The 22,304-nt window shown below is 33.1% G+C and overlaps 1 protein-coding gene across 1 annotated transcript in view; it reads right to left on the minus strand.

The window, feature by feature from the left end:
- neo1b (neogenin 1b) overlaps window positions 1–22,304 on the minus strand; it is a 151,125-nt gene that overhangs the window by 13,363 nt on the left and 115,458 nt on the right. The window contains exons 8-18 of the mRNA XM_016230724.1: window positions 18,219–18,441; window positions 16,709–16,863; window positions 14,133–14,281; window positions 12,638–12,776; window positions 10,731–10,780; window positions 9,122–9,263; window positions 7,659–7,769; window positions 4,424–4,618; window positions 4,237–4,332; window positions 1,830–2,062; window positions 633–771 (exon numbers count right to left, since the gene is read on the minus strand). Of these exons, the coding sequence (XP_016086210.1) occupies window positions 633–771; window positions 1,830–2,062; window positions 4,237–4,332; window positions 4,424–4,618; window positions 7,659–7,769; window positions 9,122–9,263; window positions 10,731–10,780; window positions 12,638–12,776; window positions 14,133–14,281; window positions 16,709–16,863; window positions 18,219–18,441 (1,632 nt within the window). The remainder of the gene's footprint in view (window positions 1–632; window positions 772–1,829; window positions 2,063–4,236; window positions 4,333–4,423; window positions 4,619–7,658; window positions 7,770–9,121; window positions 9,264–10,730; window positions 10,781–12,637; window positions 12,777–14,132; window positions 14,282–16,708; window positions 16,864–18,218; window positions 18,442–22,304) is intronic.

Below are 22,304 nucleotides of genomic sequence, written 5' to 3' on the forward strand. Positions count from 1 at the left end.
AACTTAAATGATTTTAGCAAATGGCTGCAATATAACAAAGAGTGAAAAATTTAAGGGGGTCTGAATACTTTCCGTACCCACTGTATATATAAATTATTATTATTAATTTTATAAAATGTGTATATATATAGATATATATATATATATATATATATATAATTTTATTTTTCAATTTTCAGCTCTTATAGAAATTAATGGATGTAACTAAAGGGATTTGTTGATGAGGGTCGAGAAAATGTTGAATCTCATTTGTACTGAAAAACCAATAAAAATGCAAATAAGACATTAATTAAATATGCACAAATTTTGCATGCATCCTAAAAACTACACATCTGTTTTTGAATTTCATGTACCTCATCGCATGAATTTTTGATGATATAAACAAACAACAACAAAAATGTAGAGAAAACCCATGTTTTGTCAACATCTACAGACAAATTATAAGAAATTATGAAATACATATCAAGAGTCATAACATAATTGGGAACCTGTGTGGAAAAACTGGTGCATGCATGTTTAATGAGATAAAACTAGATTAAATGAGTTAAGTTTATTTTAAGAGAAAATATTATAGTAAAAATGTCATTTATTTCTGTATAATAATAAAATGCTGTGAGTGTGTGTGATCTTACTGGACTCAAAGGTGGTCCCGTGGGCCGTCATACTCCATGTACTGCTCCTGCGGCTCTTGGTCACCATAACGGAGAACTCATAAAGCGTGTTGGGCTTCAGAGCCGTTACCGTATGGAACAGAGACGTGGTGTTTGCCATCTGACAAAACAAGCAACAGACAAACACATTAAAAAAAGTTGATCACCGCATATTGTAACACATATGACTTTTTAAAAATATATAGTATATACTATGTAGTATGCAGTAAGCAGTACACTAGTATTCCATTCCAAACAGGTATTTAATGCATTCTGTGCAAGTGAACACTAGAGGGCGCTCCAAGCACGGGGGAAAAACACTATAGTGAACTGAAATACTCTCTTCAGAATCAGTGTTATTTTAGTATCATTGAGCTACTATTATAGTTTTGACAAAGTTTTTGAATTCGTTTTTATTTTTAAATCTTCACAAAGTTTTAGTAATTTTCTTGTGTTTTTGTATTTTGTTTTAACTGTCTATATATTTATTTTATTTAATATACTTTTATTTCAGTTTGAGTTATTTTAGCAAATTAAATGAAAATGACAAAGGTTGTCTCGGCAACTGGCTGAAATAAGTTTCTTTTTCTTCTCTCCATTTTACTTTGATTAAAATGTATTTTATTTCAAGCAAATACAATTGTATGATTTTAGTTGTAGTTACTGCTACAGTCCTCTTTAGAACATCAGTTTAAGTGATGAAATAAAGCTGTTTTGAACACCAAATAAACCAATGTTATGAAATGTGACCCTGGAGCACAAAACCAGTCATAAGGGTCAATTTTTTGAAATTGAGATTTATACATCATCTGAAAGCTGAATAAACAATCTTTCCACTGATGTATGGTTTGTTAGGATTGGACAATATTTGAAAATCTGGAATCTGAGGGTGCAAAAAAATCAAAATATTGAGAAAATCATCTTTAAAGTTGTCCAAAACAAGTTCTTAGCAATGCATATTACTAATCAAAAATTAAGTTTTGATATATTTATGGCATGAAATTTACAAAATATCTTAATCTTTACTTAATATCCTAATGATTTTTGGCTTAAAATAAAAATAGATAATTTTGACCCATATGATGTATTGTTGGCTATTGCTACAAATATACCCCAGCGACTTAACACTGCTTTTGTGCTCCAGGGTCACAAATATGACTCCAAAGAGACGGTGGATACCTTGTATTTGGTGTTGGCGGGGATGTTGGTCTTCCAGCGGATGGTGTAATATCTGGAGTCGGTGATCTTCTGGTTCTTGGCGAGCGAGTTGTCGGCCCAGCTGACTTTGACTGTGTCGTGGCTGAGGACGGTGGCCTGAACGCCCACCGGGGGCAGCATGGGTGTGGGGTCGGGTGCTGGGGTGTATGGGTTATTAAAGAGTTCATAAAAATCAATATCAGGGTCTATGGGGTCTGACAGCAGCGTAATAAATGGAGAACAAAATAAAAAAAACAAAAAACAAAATCACAGGGGTTTTAAAAATATGGAAGGATTGATCAGGGTTAGACAACATCAAATGGATTAATGGTTCAGTGGTGGACGAGTGAGAGGAAAAATGAATGAAAAAGAGAAAGAGAGATATTATTAGAATTAACAAGCTCCACATTTAATTTAAAACAGTAGATATGCAAAAACATTGATTACAATTGGTGTCAAATGGACAATTTCTATTACAAGTCTTGGATTATGTTGCAGCATTTAAAGACATACAGAAAAATACAAGAAATAATACAAGGTCAATATCTGCAACAATTACCACAGAAAATAATTTCAACTCAATTCTCAGAATTTAAAAAGACAAAAATCAAGTACACACAGTGATGTGTGGTACATGTTGGCTAAATCATCCTTTTAAGCGTGTTGAGCAGTAATAATAATAATAATAATAATAATAACTATTATTATTATTCAAAATATAACAATATTAAAAGACAAAAGATACTATCACAATAATACTACTATACTGTAAAATAATAAAAATAATATTTATAATAGTATTTAAAAATAAATATGATAACAGTGTTCAATAATAATAATTATTCAAAAATATTTTTTCCTTTTTTTGATTTATAAAAATACAAAAAAAGATCAAATATAAAAATATATTACTATTGCAATAATATTATTTTACTGTAAAAGAAAAAAATGAATAATAGTAGTATTTATAAAAGTAATGATCTTAATAATAATTTAAATAAACATACTTAGAATTTAAAAATAATTATTATATCAATATTTAATAATAATAATCATTATTATTCAAAGTATTTTTACGTTATTTGATTTATATAAATATAAAAAAGATCAAATATAAAAATATATTATTATTGCAATAATACTATTCTACTGTTATATATATAAAAATAATAATAGTACGTTTTATAATAGTATTTAATGATAATAATACAAATTTTAAAACTATAATAATAATTATCCGTCCTATTCCAGTGTTTTTTTTGCTCATTTAAGAGGGGCAAATCCAAACGATCCTGTAATTAACAGCACGTTGCTGATCAATAGAGCTCTGAACATTTAATTAAGATACACCTGGAATTGCTATTGATTTTTCTGTGAAAATATCCTCTGATTTTGATGTCGTCAACAGCAACAACAGAAAACGCAGGCTCGGCAGAAAACAGCTATAAATGATTGTAGCAAACAAGCTAACGTTCATCCTCAACTCATTTCTGGGTCATTTTGTGCTCTAGCTTAGGAAACTCGAGAAAAGTTATGTGAAGCCTAACAGAGTGGGATCTGATGTGAATGTCGACCTGACAGGACGGCAGGGGGTCTGGAAACCTCTAACAGCGGCGTGCGGCTGTCTGAGACATCTGACGTAAAGCCATTGAAGGAGAGACGTGAGCGCACATCACACCTGTAGGTTTGGATGTGTGTCCCAGAACTGAGGGGGGCAGACGGATGCGCGGTATCTGTCACCTCACATTTAACACACACACACACACACGAGCGAGGAAGAGATTGTAGTTTCTCTTCACTACAAAACAACGTCTGACTTCTAGAGCCTGAAGCGTTACAGATTTACACCACGCTTTGTTTCTGGTGCAAAAACGCAAACATGTCTGATGCTAGACATAAGAGAGACAGTTAAGCATGTTATATGTGACCCTGGACCACAAAACCAGCCATAAGGGTCGATTTTTTGAGCCGAGATACAACTATTAGAAAATCTGGAATCTGAGGGTGCAAAATAAACTAAATATTGAGAAAATCACATTTAAAGTTGTCTAAATGAAGTTCTTAGCAATGCTTATTACTAATCAAAAATTAAGTTTTGGTATATTTGCGGTAGGAAATGTACAAAATATCTTCATGGAACATGATCTTTACTTAATATCCTAATGATTTTTGGCATAAAAGAAAAATGTATCATTTTGACCCATACAATGTATTGTTGGCTATTGCTACAAATATACTCGTGCTACTTAAGACTCCAGGGTCACAAATATGCTTCAAAATAGCATGAAGTGTGTATTTTTGTCTTCTGATCCTGTCTGAATGGACATGCGAAAGCTGGCACAATAAAAATCTCAAACTATGGTACCGTCAGTGTGTTTGAGAGTCTCACCGGATTGAGGTCTCGTGGTGGCGCTGTTGTAGATGGGAATGCCTTCGCCCATGTTGTTGAACGCCTTGAGGGTGATGACGTAATGGGAACTGGGATCTGGAGTGGAAAACATGATAAACAGTCTAAAAGCGTCTGTTAACACACCTAATGTCAGCATCAGACTGACTGTTTGTGGCGTTACACCCACCGAGGTTATCGATGCTGTAGAAACGCTGCTTGTAATCCAGAGTGACTGTGTGGGCGTGAGGGCTGCCGATTCCGTATCCGATTTTATAACCTCGCACTAAAATGTCCTGGTTTTCTGGAGGAGTCCAGCTCACCACGATTCGGTTCACCAGCGGACGAACATGAAGAGAACTCGGCACTCCTGGAACCTGAGACTCTGTAACACACACAAGCCAGAACATGCTCATCTTTGACAATTTTCACATTTTATATGATTTGATATTTTAAATTAAAAAAGTTAAACAAATAATTAAAAAAAATTCTTATTTAAAAATTATTATATATATATATATATATATATATATATATATATTTTTTTTTTTTTTAAAAAAATTTTTTTTTTTTTTTTTTTAACCCTTTTAATTTTTAAAAATGAAGTTCAATAAACAATAATTAAAAAATAAATTAAAGGAAAAAAATGTAATTGAAACAGAATTTGTTTTTTAAAATTCTATCTATCTATCCATCCATCCATCCATCATTTTTATTTAATTTAAACCTCAAAAAACTGGGAATGTGAGCATATAAACCAATTTTTATTATTTTATTTTGATTTTAACTTATTAACCTTATTCTTATCCATATATATATATACACACACACACATATAAATACATACCTATGATAATAATGAATGAATGAATATATATATATATAATAATAAAAAAAACAAGTTCAATATTTTATTAAAATGAACAAATATATTTATATATATTTTTTTCGAAATATTATTCAACTTTCATATGATTGTTAAGCGCATTGGTGTACAACAATACACAATAAAGTGCTATGTAAATGCATCATTCATTCATTTATTCATTCATATGTATTCAGATATTTTTATTTTAATATATTTAAAACCACAAATAACACTTAAGAATGAAATTGAAAGTATGCAACCAAAATTGATAGTGTAGCAGACAAACCTCCAACAGAGACTATTACTGCTGAAATGACATCAATCAATGTTGTCTGAGAGGACTGTCAGAAAACTATTTCACAATCAAGCATGAAATGAACGTTTACAGCATTGGAGCTCAGGTCGGGTGTAGCGCTGAGCTAAACAGCAGCTGTTAAGCACAAATTCATTAGCGCATATTGAGCTGACTGCTGTAAGAGCAGAGAAATCCATTCGTATTTGTTTCGGCCAAGCTTAAAAGCAAAACTTGTGTAAACGGATCCACAGACAGCTTCGTTTTATTAGTGAAACGCAATTTGAATTTATCTTAGCGGCCGGTTCTAATGTCTGCTCTGATTTATAAGGCAACGCTGCTAATTTCCGACAAAACCTTTTGGATTTAGAGTCATTAAATTGACTCATTATTTCAAACACTGGCCTATTTGTGGGGCTAATTCAAGTAGGAGCGGATGAAGCGGCGGCATTAGTGCTTGAGAGAGATGCTTTGGTCTGGCTGTCACAGAGCTTTTCCCATTTTAGCAGATGGAAATGAGCCCAAAGAGGGTTTGAATGCACGCACACACACACACACACACACACACACACACACGCACACAAACACACAAACACACAAACACACACACACACACACACCACACACACACACACACACACAGTGCCGGGGTCCAATTGTCACTGAAAATACAAGCTATTAATCCAACTCAGCCGTCTAAATCAGCCGAAATGCCTCCGTGTCTGTTTGTTCCCTTAATTTCAGAGTTCCTGCTGCTGAAATGTTCCTCTCGCAACAAACCAGCAGCTTCCTTCAACACAGAAATATGACTTTCAATTACTGGCTGAATCTCAAAAGGAAATGTCTGGGTCCTCATAATAGTAATAATAAATTATAATTTATATAACAAAAACAAAATCGATTTTTGACCATAATGCTTATTTTCATTGTGATAGTATCTTAATGATAACTGAACACATTCAATTCTAGATTAAACTAAATCCCCCTTAAATTCTGATGATCACATGCAACTCACACTATTTATTTAAATAATCAATAAATATAATGAATGCAATAAATAATACCATGACGTATAATAAAAACAACTGCACTTAAATGATGAATCAAAATTTGTTCCTATTACAGTAACAAAATTATGGGCAGTATGTGCTTAATTGTATTTATTTGTGCTTAACTGTTAAAATGGCCCTAAAGATGGCCATATATATATATATATATTATTATTTTCTTCATAATTTTGGGTTGAAATGAATGACCCAGAATGTTCTTGACAAAATACAAAAAAAACTGCCCTAAAATAGACATTTTTTAATGCAAAATATAATTTATTATTATTTTCTTCTTCATTTTGGGTTGAAATTAATGACCCAGAATGTTCTTGACAAAAAGCAAAAAATGCTCGTAAAAATAATGGCCCAGAAAAGGCTGTAACGGTCCTCAAGATGGACTTAATATTTTCATACAAATTATAATTTACTATAATTTTTCTCTTTATTTTGTGGTGAAATTAACGTTCTCAGAATGTTCTTGACTAAATAAATAAATAAATAAATGAATGGCCCAAAAAATGTACATAACTGCCTGAAAATTTTTATTTAGCTAATATACATAATATTTTACTCTGCAACATATTTTAAAACTATTTAATATATTTATTTAATAAATCTTTGATTTTGGGCTTAAGTGAATGACCCAAAATGTTCCTTATATCCATTCTTTTCCGCTAACAGTGGAAACGGGCAGAACATGAAAGTGGTGGATCTTTTCACTTCTTCCACACAGATCTAACACAACAGCTGTGGCAGTAACCTAACAGCTCAGACACGATTATCTGAGCCCGATGTCACGAGTAATCACATCAGCGCTTTCTCAAGCCTGAAATCAATTGAATTTACTGTAACCGACTCAGCAGCCATGCGCCAGTTTTCTTCTTATGGCATTCGAAGTCTTTAAACGGACACATTAATCCAAATCATTCAAAGGCTTTTCATTTAACAATAGAAGTGCATTAAACAAATGCCATTTTCCCAGGATTCCCCTCTCCGTCTCACACCAGAAGAGCGTTTAACAGACTCCTCCAGTGGAAGGACGAGTGAATTATGCAGCAGCTCGTTCAGTATTGATGAAGTCTGCCGTTTGATCCGTGAGAAATAAAGTTCTTCACATCCCGAACAAACACACCTGACACACACAGAGAATTACAGCAGCAGCAAGCTCCAGGGAAGAAAGTCAAAGTGAAGGAGGAAAAGCGGCGTGTTTGTTTACCGTCCAGGTCGTTCTCGAAGGTTTCGGCTGCGATCCACTCGGTTGTCGGGCCGGTTCCGTTCACGGTGGAGGCCGACACTCTCACGGTGTAAACCTTTCCCTTCTCCAGACCTTAAAGACAACAAAACCAGCATCCATGTCACGAGGCGCTGAATTAAATACACAAACTATGCGTTACATAAGTGGCAGTTCTCTAGACTCAGCAACCTAAACACTAATCTTAAGATTTATGATGCTTTTTTTTTTTTTTTTTTACATTTCCTGAGTAAAATTGTTTTTTTGCCCATTTCTAAGTGGTTTCTCACTGATTCAAGTCAAAAGATATGCTAGATTTGACTTGAGTCCCTTCCGGTAAATCCAGTAAGATTTTTGTCACCATTAATTCATTATTTTATTTGGTAGAAATGTTGTTATCATTAACTAAAACAATTGAAAATAGTGTTTTTTTTGTTATTGAAATAAAAAACAAATAATAGATGAAAAATATTTTTTAAATAAGTTAAATAATTAAACAAAAATGTTTTTAAAGCCAAAATCGTCATTAAAATATACATAGAAATATAATAAAATTATAACAATTACAAAAGCACATACAAATGATTAAATAAATCTGAGATTAAATAAAATATAAATATTACATGGGAAAAATAAATGTTTTAAAAAGAAATGAAATTTTGCAGTTTAAGTTGCAGTTCTAAGATTACTTGAACTGGGAAGTAAATGTACTGAAGCTATATAGAAATATATAAAAAAGAATAAAAATGACAAAAGCAAATACAAATCACTAAATAAAGCTGAAATAAAATATAAATATTAGATGAAAATCTAAGTTTAAAAACTTAAACGAAAATAAGAAATGGTGTCTTGGCAACTAACTGAAATAAAAACAAGTTTAAGTTGCAGTTCAAAGTTTTTTAAACTGAAAGCTACAAATTAAAAAAAGCGATTTAGAAATAATAAAATAATAACATAAAAATAATAAAAAATAATAATGTATAAAAACAAAAACTAAACGCTGAAATGAAATAAAATATGAATATCAGATGAAAAATCTAAATTCTGAAATGTTATAAAATTACAATTAGAAATGTTAACAGAAATAAAAATAAGCTGCAGTTCTAACATAAAAAAAACAACTAATAAAAATGACAAAAGCACATAAAAATACTAAAAGCTGAAATAAAATATAAATATCTAAATGTAAACAACTTAAACGAAAATTAGAAATGTTGCACTGGCAAATAACGGAAAATAAGTCGAAGTACTGCTAAAACTAAAACTAAATAAATAAGAAATTAAAGCCATATAGAAATATTTTTAAACAAAAAATAAAAAATGCAAAAGCACATAAAATTACTCAAATTAAAATAACGAAAATGAACTAATTCAACTATGGATAAAAACTACACTAGTACAAAAATGAAACTAAAAGCGTGTTCTGTAGGGATGGGGGTTTGTCGTACCGTCAATGAGCTGAAAGAGCTGTGTGGTTGAGATCTCTATTGTGTCTGCTCTCCTGAGGCCTTTCCGGTAGCGTAATTTATACCCCGTCAGCTCTCCGTTCAGGGTACCAGGGGGAGGCGGCTGCCATCGGACCATGATGCTCTAGGGCGTAAAACAGGACACACGCTGAGCTTAGAACCAGAGCAAAGCCATCTCAGCGAGAGTCGAGTCTCAAAAGTTAGTGGATTTTAATTAAGCAGCGGAGCGCATTCTATAAACGTCTAGAGGTCTGCAGTTCTTCAGGTGCGTGTCAGCCAGAGAGCTGTCACAGCCAATGCTGTCATGCGTCATGAGTTCATTTCAGAAAGACAGCTGAGAGGAGCAAAGCCTTCAGGCTACGCAATAATGAATGAAGAAAAAACCCAAGTATGCTTCATGAAACAGGAGATGATCCAGGATCAGCTCTGACTGCCAGATGCCTCATCTAAATTACAGTCCTGACGGTGGAAAGCATGCACATGAAAGCATACAAACTCTCTGCATTTGGCCGGTTCTGATAATTAATCTTTGACTTCTGTTTCGGGAAGTGACTAATGAGTAATTAGTCATTTGAACAGACTTAAAGTAACTTATTACAGGCTCTTACAGAAACGTATCGTGGCCAAACTGTCAATGATTGGACGAACCTCGCAAGAACTGTCAAGAACATATCCGAGTCATATTTCACCCCAAAATTAGAAGAATTAAGATATTAAATTTTGCATAAGGAAAAATTGGTCTTCTAGCTACTTTTGGGACCATTAGGAACCCTATAAGATAAAGGGTTTGCAGTGTGTTGTCATTTTTTATGAAGCAATGAAGCACAATTTCTCCCGTATTCTAATTACTCCATATTCCATATTCTAATAGTTCCTTGTTTGGAACTATTTTCGTTAACCAAATCGAGCAAGAAGAGTCAACATTGACAATTTTGTAACGTAGCCAATATTAACTACTTTTGAACTGAAGTGAGCTGGATGATGATCACTGAATGAACTGCCTTTAACTGAAAAATGAGTGTTTACTATTGTCCTTTTGCATTATTGACACACTATTTTCCTATTTAATACTGTAAAGCCAACCTTGACAATCTGTATCGTTAAAAGCGCTATATAAATAAAGGTGACTTGACTACTCATTTGAACTCTTGTATAAAATCAATGTCAAATCTGCTATTGTGGTTTCAGGGAAAACTTCACTCTCAGTCATGTTGCTTAACTAGGCTATATCTTATAAATATAAAAACTAAGCTACATTTGTTTATTAGTTACATCAGTTGATTTCTCCACGAGATTGTTTCACATACAGTTAGTCAGAAATGACAGAAAAATTCTGAATGCTTCCAATACGGTTTCCATATTTTTCCCCTATGGTTTTCCAGTAACATCAATGAGTTTAGTAATTGTAGCATTTAAGCTACTGTTGGGCTTATTTTCCTGGCCTGAGGTGTCTTCATCAAGGGCAAACTGGTGTTAGGTTGATGGTGATGAAGGTTCAAAGCCCACAGTGGCTGATGTACCCAGATCTTTAATCACTACAACACTAAAACGTTCATCAGCAGAGCACTCGACTAATAAAAGAGGATCTTACCGTTGAGTTCAGGACCTCCAGAGTGAGGTTCTGCGGCGGGGCGCTCGGCACTGAAACACACAACAGATTTATTATTGAGAACTCCACTCAAATAATTGCTTTATCCACCGAGACCCACATTCAAAGACTCGTGACGGATGTTTATTTTTGGATGCGGCTGTCGTTTTTTACACCTTCATTCTGCTTTTTGTTCTGTCTCTTGTCCTTTAAATGAGCGCTGGAGGATTACGCTCGCGGCGGAGACAGTAACAGCCGTTGTTTATGTGTGTTTGTGCACATGCCAGCGTCAACAGCTCGCTTTAATAAAACACTTCATTATATTATTTACACTTGTGTGCTTTCCGCCGCAGAGTGAGCGTGTATGATTACAACACTACCTGTCACAAGCTCGCCGTCTTCCCGGAGGTCTTTCTATGACAGGACGTCTCGCTCACGTCCCACAGAGACCAGAGCATGAGAGAGTCAAAATATGGCCAGCTCCTTACATAGACAACATTTTAAGGCATCAAAGTCTCACTTTCACAAAAGTCTGGAAGAGTAATTATGTTGCCCTCATTTTGCATTAAAATGAACTTTATTGCTTCTTACTGAAGCATGAAGTTAGTTCTTCACCAAATTGATTTCACATGTGACTTTGAACGCAGCGATAAATTGGAAAAAAAATAAAAATAATGGCGCGCAAACATTATTTTGAATTATAAGTATGATTCATCCAATTGCGAAAATCTCTATTAAAAAAAATAAAAAATTTTACTAAAAAAACTGCCCATTTTAATTATTATGCATATTAGAGAATCACATAAATAAATAAATATTATTTTGACACAGCGATTAATTGTAAAGAAAATGGTGAGAGAATATATCAACATGTTCATATATTTATAATTAATCCAATGCTGAAAAGTCTCTAAAAAATACCATTTCAAAACACTAAAAAAGATATATTTTCTTTGGTTTACATATCAAAGTATAACATAGCTAAATACAATTATTTGAATAAATAAAATACTATAAATAAATATTTTTATTTATATAAAACACAGATTTACTTTAATGTATAATAAATTACATTTTAGTTAATTTATTTAATTTAAAATGAATTTAATAAATACATTTTTTAGATCAATTTTATTCTCACTTCTGTAGAAATGGTCTGCAGAGAGGAGCTGCATTCAGATAATTAATCAAATCTTAATCATATGAAAATACTAATGAAACAATAATAATAATTATTATTTATAATATAATAATTATTAGATACATTTATCAATAAAATAATAAATACATAAATATTAGTTAAATAAATAATTAAAAGCATAAATAAATAATAAAAATAAACACATTTCAAGATCTTTTCAAGTCTTGAATCAACTATATTCAGCCACCACTTTGAGCATTGTAATTTCTAACAATTTTTTTCTATGAGTGGTCTGAGGACTAGTGTAGAGGTGAATGAATCAAATAAATCTGAATCAGATTAACCGAAAAGTTGATATTTTGTCTATATCCGGCTTCACATAGCTGAGAAAACAGATGCACTTGTTTTCTGTGTCGTTTCATAGTCAAGAAAGCCACAAAACCCAACCGCTATACTGAACCAATGAAAGACATCTGCCTTCCTGTATGCTAATTATTTTGCTTTAAGACTGAACTAAAGCGAACATGTTAGCATGTCACTTACACGAGTCTTGTGACAACACTGACTCAAAAACATGCTCATGCATACTAAGATCAAATCACTGACAAATCTGTGTGAATGCCAAATCTTCATCTAAACGGAGGCACTTTTAAGTGCTATTTGAATTCCAAGTCAAGACAGAGACAGAAAATCAAACCGGCAGCGAAGGAAAATTAAGTCAGGAGGTTCAAAGTAACACGTCTAAGCGTCAGACTTCATGAAGGCTCACCGTCAGACAGCGTTCGGACCACAACATCCTCAGTGGAGACGCCGGGGCCGTGTTTGTTGTACGCCACAACCCTGAAACTGTACTCTGTAAACTTCTTGAGGCCCGTCACAGTGTAGGCCAGACCCGTGACGTCCATGTCCTGCAGAAAAAACACCAACATCAGTTACCTGCACTGCTTTTACTGTAGCATTTATAGTCAACATAAAAACAAGCACCATTTTTACGACTATTTCCACCCTCTCTCTTGTTTCTGCTACTGTCTCTTTAAGACTTCTTTGTAACTGACCCCTGATATGGTTGTCTAACATCTTTACATAAAAATGCTGTGGTGCTATCATGATAAGTAACTATGCTACTGAATGAATACCATATTCATATATCATAGCATATTTATGGTAATCTAGTGCGGTATTATTATAATATGATGCACAAAAACAAACAACAAACATACATGTCCAACAAGTGTGCCAAAAACATAGTATTACAGGGTAATATCATAGTAAATGCACACTGAAAATATATAAAACATGGCATTATAATAGTGAAACAACATAAAAAACAGGATAAAATCATAGTAAATGGGCACAAAATATTTGTAAAAAAAAAAAAAGTTTTACCGTAGTAAATGGCAAACAAATATGTTAAAAAACCCATGGTATTACAAAAGTAAATATGTAAAGCTATATTGAGAAAAAAACTAAAACATGGTATTACAACAGTAAATGTGCAAAAAACTGATGCCCAAAACAGGCACAAAATCCATGTAAAAAATTGTTTTACCATAGTAAAAAAAAAAAAGTGTCAAAAAAGATGTATATCTACAAAAATATATATGTAAATATGTAAAAAAAAAAAAAAAAAAAAAAAAGGTATAATAGCAATTAAAAAATATATATATTGCCAAAATATTGCCATTGTAAATGTACAAAAATATATGTAAAAAGGTATATTATAAAAGAAAATCTCCCAAAAACTAATTTAATACCATGTTTTAATTATGTATAAAAACATTGTATTACACGCATGATCACAGTAAATGTGCATGAAACAGATGTCCAAAAACATGGTGGTACCACAGTGTGTAAAAATATATGGAAAAACACAGTATTATAATAGTAAACATATAAAAAACTACTATCAAAAAACAGAGTATTACCACAGTAAATGTGTAAAAACATTTGTAAATGTCATTATAATAGTAAGTGTCCAAAAAATAATATATAAAATTACATATTTGTATAAAATGTATTAGAAACATATCATATCTGTCTGAATAATTTCATGGTATTACTATGGTACAAAACAAAATGAAATAATGCATAAACTATGATAGCATCATGGTACTTCTGTGTTAGTCTGCCATTCATCAGGTTAGGCCAAGTCGCTGTAAACCCGGGTGATCATATGTTAAGGAGCTTCTGGCTGTGATATAATAATCGAGCTTTCTAAATGTTTCTAAACTACAGCTTGATTTCTAGCTTTCATGCGTCCTCACCTGCTCCGAGTCTTGTCCCTTCTCGCTGTAGAAGAGTTTGTAGGTCTGGATCTCGCCGTTTCCAGTGCTGGGTCTCTCCCAGCTCAGCGTGGCTGAGGCAGTGCCGACAGAGACCACCTGCAGATTCGGAGCCGGACCCGGGACCTGAACTGAGACACGCAGGGGACGGAACAACTTCAGAGCTACATCTCAAAAAAAACAGATACAGATCCGCACGACTCCTGCATGGATACAAAAACCCTAAAGTTAATATTTCGCTTTTTTTATAAAGTTTTAGGAACAAGACGTGAAAGTAAAGCAGAAGAAACGAAGGCGCATTTGTCTGTGCTTCAGCTTTAAGTATGTGTTTGAAAACAAAGGGCCACTGAAGTAATTTCTTCACAGTGTCTTCCACTGCTTACAGTTCTACTTGAAGCGTCTTTTTTCTTTTGTTTGACACTTATTTTTTTCGCTTTTGCAAACTTCAACAGTGCGTAGTGACAAAAGACGACACGTTTCAACCCACCGCAGCTGGATACTTTAAATAATGACAATATCACATGGTAAAAGAAGACTATGCTGGCGAGAAAGCAGCATCTGAATCCCGCTGAGGATATTCCGACACTTCAAACGAGCGAAATGCATTGTGCTCCACGTGTGGGATGCAAAGGAAACGGAGGAGTTTTGACCTAGAAAGACCTAAAAAGAGACATTTGTGTTGCTTTAATTCGTTTTGTCCATATAAGTCAAACGGCAAGTGCAGAATACAAAACAGCTACTAGGATGAATCCCAGTTCACAAACTTCAAAAGTACATTATTTTCGACAGGTTGAGAATGTTGCAAGGAAACTAATTATAAAATTGTCTTGATAACAAAAACCCCTGTCACACTTTATCATACCGTATAAAAAAACACAAAATAGTTCTGACTAAAAGCTGTTAGAAAGCTGATAAACACCTACTGTATGACGGAAAGTTAATTTTAAAAAGAAATGACTTAATAAAGAATATTATTAAAAAGTAATGCATTTAATATTTTTTATTAAGTTGCTACACTGCATGGCAACTACAAATATCCTACACTAATAAACCATATTAATAATACGACTATTGACAAAAATAATAAAACTTTATTCGTAGAGCGCATTTCAAGGTACTCAAAGATGCTTTACAAAACTAATGAAATAATTATAAATATTACTACAATTTTTTTTTAATTCTAATTATTATTAATATGAATACATTTGACTTAATTTAATATTAGTGGCTTGTATTAAAGTTGCTGTTTTATTAAAACAATAAGCCACTTCAGGGTGAGAGTTTTTAAGGCTCTTCTCTTCACCAAGGCTGCAATTATTTAATCAAAAATACAGTAAAAACAGTGAAATTGTGAAATATTATTACCATTCGAAATAACTGCTTTCTCTTGCAATATATGTTAAAATGTAATGTGATGCAAAGCTACATTTTCAGCATCATTACTCCAGTCTTAAGTGTAACATGATCCTTAAGAAATCATTCTAATATCATTGATATTTTTTGTGGAAACTGTGACATTTTATTTTTCAGGATTCTTTGATGAATATAGAGTTTAAAAGAACAGCATTTATTTTAAATAAAAAATATATTTTTTACATTATAACACAGTAAATGCCTTTACTGTCACTTTTGATCTATTTAATGCAAATAATTTCTTTAAAAAATAAAATACTTAACCAAACTTCTGAATGTTTATTTTTTTTTTTTTGAGTTAAACAGGATATTTCATAGTGATTTATATGGATTTAATACTTTGGAAACGGATTATATCATTCCATTTTATTTGAAAGGTGATTTCAATAGAAAAGCTAAAAAGTTATGTTCAATTTCGATGATAAAAAAATATATATATATATATATATATATACATATATATATTTGTTTTTTGTTTTTCTTTTGAAAAATGTAAACTGACTGGTTGTTAGTGAATCATCACACACACACTCCTCCTCATCAACGTTGCAAAGGCAATATTAGCATGCATGGACATTCATGCAGGCCTGTTGGATGCAAGATGCACAATCCTGATCTGCCTATATGACAGATATCATACAAACCGGGATGCAGTTTCCTTCTCCTTCAGTCTGCATCTGCCCTATGCACAAGCCAGTTGGCGTTTTCACCCGACCGTGGCCACACACCAGCAGCACGAGTCTCCTTTGGTCCCATGAGATCGGCTCGCAGAAGCATTGGCTGCATTTTTCCTGACAGCTCCGAACATACCTGCATCCCTGAGCTCTCGTCTCATTAATACTAGTCGCCTGTATCCATGAAAATCATCCTGACACATGCTTCCAGACATTTCCCGACCCAGATGTTTACAATTCCACACTCATACAGCTCGGACAGAAAGAGGCTGTCTGTGAAGAAACCACAGCGTCCCCAGCTCAACAGCGGCTGGTAAACAAGCGACCGGTAGGTTTGGACGCGCACAAACAGGACCAGTGTGGTCACAAGAGAGAGGTGTAGAGAGAGAAACCTCAGACCTGGCCCAGTATTCAACACTAGCTGGGCAAACGCGTGCTTGAAGTGTGTGTACGTGTGTGTTAGTGTTTTACCCTCCAGCTGGGTGGCCACTGTAAGTGGGGTGGAACTCTCGCCCGGGCCGTTAGCGTTGGACGCGACCACCCGAAAGGTGTACTTGGTGTCGGGGACGAGGTTCTGGATGGTGACCTGCATCTCTCCCGGTCCGCTGGTGTTCTCCACACGCTCCCTGCGAGCAAAACAACAGCAATATGAAACCATAATAGCGCAAACGTGTCTAATGTGTGATTTTAGGCCTAACATTAAGCTCACATGCTAGTCAGGCACGTGAACGCAGATGTTCCTAGCTCAAATTTGTGCCCCAGAATGCATCAGAACATAATTAATAACATAACACAAGTGCTGCCACAGGGAGGCTATAGCGGGTATCAGCATAAAGTGCCTTCTACAGAAATATTCTGAAGACAATCTTATTAAGCAAGTTGATACATTTATAGCTAGCTGTTTATAGTATATATGTTCATAGCTAGCTAATTAAATTTGATCAAATCTGTCTAAAAATAAACAAAAAAGATGTTAAAAAAACTGTTTGTCACCAGTGTTAATTTTTTTAGTTTGAACAGATTGTAATCAATATTTTGAATTAGCTTTTTTTTTTTAGAATTTTTGTTTGATTTTGAAAGATTTTACATGCTTTTGTCATTTTGATTAATAATTTAATTCAATATTAATTAAATATAATATATTACTAAATAAGTTGTAATTTTAAAAAAATTTTACTCTTTAGGTTTATTTTTATTTACGTTTTAATTTATATTTATTTCCAGTAAGTAATTTTAGTGCTTTAACTTAAAATTATTTCAGAAATTTTGCCAAGGCAACATTTATAATTTATTAATTTTTAAATATTACTATTTACATTTAATTTCAGTTTATGCGTTTATTTGTTTCAGTTTATTTAATTTTAGTGCTTTAAACTTATTTCAGTTAGTTATTTCAGTTAGTAATTTTCATTTAGTTTCACATTTTTAAATCTAATATTCATACATTAATTAAACTTTAATTCAATTAACAAAAATGTTTTTAATAATTTTAGTCAACAATAACAACCCTGGACATCACATGGGAAATGGTAGGTAGACACATTACATTACGGGATGAAGTGACCTTCACACTATGATTTAGTTGTTTACTGCTTATATTGTTAAATCTAGTAGTTTAACTGTGCATTTTAAGTTTTTTATACAGAAAATCCACATTGTGTGCACAGAATATACTGACACTGACCATAAACACTGATGATGATGCATTTGACCAAATATTCAGATTAGTGGTCGATCAATGTATTCTTCAATGACCAATTCTTAAAACCTTACCTTAGATACCACCCCCCCAAATCCTAAATGTTTGATGCACAATTAGTACGTGTGGTAAACTATTCTAAACATTAGCACAGTGTTACAGTTTGCATTTCCTGTTGCTGTTCCTTTAACAACCTGCAGAGGCAGCGTAAGCTGCTCTTTAAAACTATGTAGGACCACGTTAAACAGCAAACACACATTGACATCTTTGAGAATCTTTAACCTGTTAGTGCCTTCCAGACTGTAGAACACAGAGTAGGTGATGTTCTCCCCGTGCGGCTCGGCAGGAAGTCGCCACGTCAGCTTGATGAATCGGGTGGACACCAGAGATGCCACGACATCACGCGGGGCGGAGGGCGTCGGGCCGCTGCGCTCGGCCGGGCTGGACGCTACATGGTCAGTAGTGGCATCGGTCAGTGAAGGGACAGCAGAAGGAAGGGCAACGTCTTGAGTACGTTGGAGGGTGATTGTGACGGGAGGGGCAAAACCAGGGGGTAACAAGGGGGGTAAATTATAGATACAAAGTTCAGGGAGGAGAGGGAGGGCGAGAAAAAAGAAGAAAAAGAAAAAGAAAAGAACATAAAATAATTGACGTAAATGAAAAGACAACCACAATGACATCAAAACGAAACAGCAAATTTACTATGAGACAGAGCAGGAGATGGAGGCTCAACACCAGGCTAAACATGCAGCCACGACATGTTACGAACACTGAGGGGAAGCATATCATTAACATTCATATCAGTAAGCACAATGTTAATTACAGTTTCACATCTGTCCCTGCAATTAAAACACACTGATGACTTCATCTGAAGTAGTTAAAAATAGCACGTTCTATGAAATGTGTCGTAGATGCAAATTAGAGGAAACCGGTGGTGATGTTCAGGGTTTATTTACTGCAAAAGACTAAAAGAAAAAACATCGCCATACTATAAATGCGTTTGTTTCTATGTGTCATTTCTGGGGATGAGTCTTGCTTCAAGGTCAACAATACAAGTGTTGCTCAACATCTACAAACAACACAAATTCACATGTAACACTCAGAATCCTGTGTGATTAGCCAATCAGCTCCAGGAAGAACTGCTGAATGGAGAACGATTCCCGTAAAACTGATGAGAAGCGGCTATTCGCTGTACTCGTCTGCAAAAGATGCATCATCTTACGATCAAACCAGCCCAGCGAACCAATGAGAAACATTCAAGAAACAAAACCTTAGAATAGAATAGACAAGAATAGAATAGAGTAAAACAGAAAAGAATAGAATGTTACAATAGAATAAAATAAAAAAAATATATAATAAAACAGAAAAGAATAGGTTATAATATAATAGAACTTATAATATAAAAACAAAAAAGAACAGAATACAACAGAATAGAGTAAAACAGAAAAGAATAGAATATGTTAGAAGAATATATAAAACTAAAGAATAGATTAAAATAGATTCATACAGAATAGAAGAGAACAGAACAGAATAAAACAAGAATATTCAATTCAATTCAAGTTTATTTGTATAGCGCTCTTCACGATATAAATCGTTGCAAAGCAACTTTACAGATAATTAAGTTTCTACAATATATTTAGTAGTAACTGTCAGATAATGTACATATGGCAGAAATGTACGGTAAAATTCAGTTTAGAATAGGTTATAATAGAATAGAATAAAATAGAAATGAATAGAATAGGTTATAATAGAACAGAATAGAACAGAATAAAACAGAAAAGAATATATTATAATAGAAAGGAAAAGATTATAACAGAATAGAATAGAATAATATAAAACGGAAAAGAATAGAATATATTAAAACGGAATAGAATAAAACCGCAAAGAACAGAATAGAAAAAACAGAAAAGAATAGAATATACTTAAATTGATTGGAATAAAACAGAAAGGAACAAGTTTAGAATAAAACAGAATAGAAAAGGATAAAAAAGAATAGAATAGAACAAAATCTTTTTTTTCTTTCCTTCTTTTTGACGATATTTCAGCTTCTATGGCTATTTTCATAAGGAGAGTCAGGTTTAGTTAATAGAATAACAGAATAGAATAAAACAAAAGATAATAGATTAGATTATAACAGAAAATAATAGAATAGATTAGAATAGAAAAAACAAAAAAAGATTACAATAGAAAAGAACAGATTATAACAGGAAAGAATAGAATAAAACAGAAAAGAATAGAATAGAAAAACATAAAAGCACAGTATAGAATAAAATAGAAAAAACAAAAAAGATTACAATAGAAAAGAACAGATTATAACAGGAAAGTACAGAATAAAAAAATAAATAAATAAAACAGAACAGAATAGAATAGGAGTGTTATCATCTTACGATCAAACCAGCCCAGTGAACCAATGAGAAACATTCAAGAAACAAAACCTTAGAATAGAATAGACAAGAATAGAATAGAGTAAAACAGAAAAGAATAGAATGTTACAATAGAATAAAATAAAAAAATATATATAATAAAACAGAAAAGAATAGGTTATAATATAATAGAACTTATAATAGAAAAACAAAAAAGAACAGAATACAACAGAATAGAGTAAAACAGAAAAGAATAGAATATGTTAGAAGAATATATAAAACTAAAGAATAGATTAAAATAGATTCATACAGAATAGAAGAGAACAGAACAGAATAAAACAAGAATATTCAATTCAATTCAAGTTTATTTGTATAGCGCTCTTCACGATATAAATCGTTGCAAAGCAACTTTACAGATAATTAAGTTTCTACAATATATTTAGTAGTAACTGTCAGATAATGTACATATGGCAGAAATGTACGGTAAAATTCAGTTTAGAATAGGTTATAATAGAATAGAATAAAATAGAAATGAATAGAATAGGTTATAATAGAACAGAATAGAACAGAATAAAACAGAAAAGAATATATTATAATAGAAAGGAAAAGATTATAACAGAATAGAATAGAATAATATAAAACGGAAAAGAATAGAATATATTAAAACACCGAACGGAGCTTCCCGCTCATATCCTGACTCAGCATGAGTACAGACAGAAAAACAACACCCACCTAAGATAAGACACCTGATGGGTAAAAATAAAACGTCATGAATGACCCCTGACGATGAAAACAATGGCATCATGGGACTTCAAAAAATAACTGCAACGTTATCACTGCATCCTGCTGCATTAATATCTTGATTTATTTAACATCCCAATGAAAATGCTCATCTCAAATCTCCTCGCTTCTCTATCAGGGCTTCACAGCTGGGGGAAACGCTCACACTGCCCTTCAAAGGCAAGATCTTAAGTCAGGAAATGACATCAAGCACAGAAGGGACCTTGGGATATTATTATTATTAGATATGCACCAAAAAAAAAACACTATGAAATAAAACAGAAATAGAAATGTGAAGCAGACCCCAGGGTGTGGATTCAATCAGTGTAGGATCAAAAATGGATGCTGGGAAACTTTAGGGTTTGAAGTTCTGTACCTCTCATTCAGTATGCAGGGCATTACAGCTCTATATTTCCAGCCATTTTATGATACTTGATACAGAGCTTGATGTTTATGCCTCTGCTCTAAAATGGCTTAAAAGAAGCCAAAACAGATTCATAATATTTAATTAAAAGAACTGAATCTGTAAAATTATAGTTTAAAGATAATAGTTTTTTTGACCTAATGATCACAATGAAGGAACATTATGATTGATTTTAATTTTGATGTATATTAGTGCTGTCAAAATTTGCGCATTAACGCAGGCGATACATTTTTTTCAGTTTAAAGCGTTAAAAATATATTTTTTTAATTAGTAAAACATTTCAAAAGTTCTTTTGTTTTAATTTTGATTAGATCTTACAGCTCATGAAAGTCAAAAATCCAGTATCTCAAAATATTAGAATATTTCCTAAGATCAATCAAAAAAAGGATTTGCAAAACAGAAACGTTCAAGTTCTTTAAAGTATGTTCATTTCTGCACTCAATACTTGGTCGGGGCTTCTTTAGCACAAACTCCAGCATCAGTGCAGTGTGGCATGAAGCGAGCAGCCTGTGGCACTGCTGAGGCACTATTGAGCCTTCAGCTCGGATCCACTGTTTCTCATCTTTCTCTTGAAAATATCCCATAGATTCTATATGGGCTTCAGGTCAGGCACATAGGATATGTGTCAGATCCGCGTCATGTGCAACAGGTTTTAAAGAGACAGCACTGCTTTTAAAGTAAAACCTGTTAAAGTCTGTGATTGATGTAAACCAAAGAACAAAAGAAATAGAGAAATCACTCGACTACTCTAGTCGCTGATTAACTTTTGTAGCTTGAATAAAGATTAATCTGTTTAGTTTA

The sequence above is a fragment of the Sinocyclocheilus grahami genome, unplaced genomic scaffold (genome assembly GCF_001515645.1).
Source record: "Sinocyclocheilus grahami isolate Dianchi unplaced genomic scaffold, SAMN03320097.WGS_v1.1 scaffold376.1, whole genome shotgun sequence".
Taxonomy (NCBI): domain Eukaryota; kingdom Metazoa; phylum Chordata; class Actinopteri; order Cypriniformes; family Cyprinidae; genus Sinocyclocheilus; species Sinocyclocheilus grahami.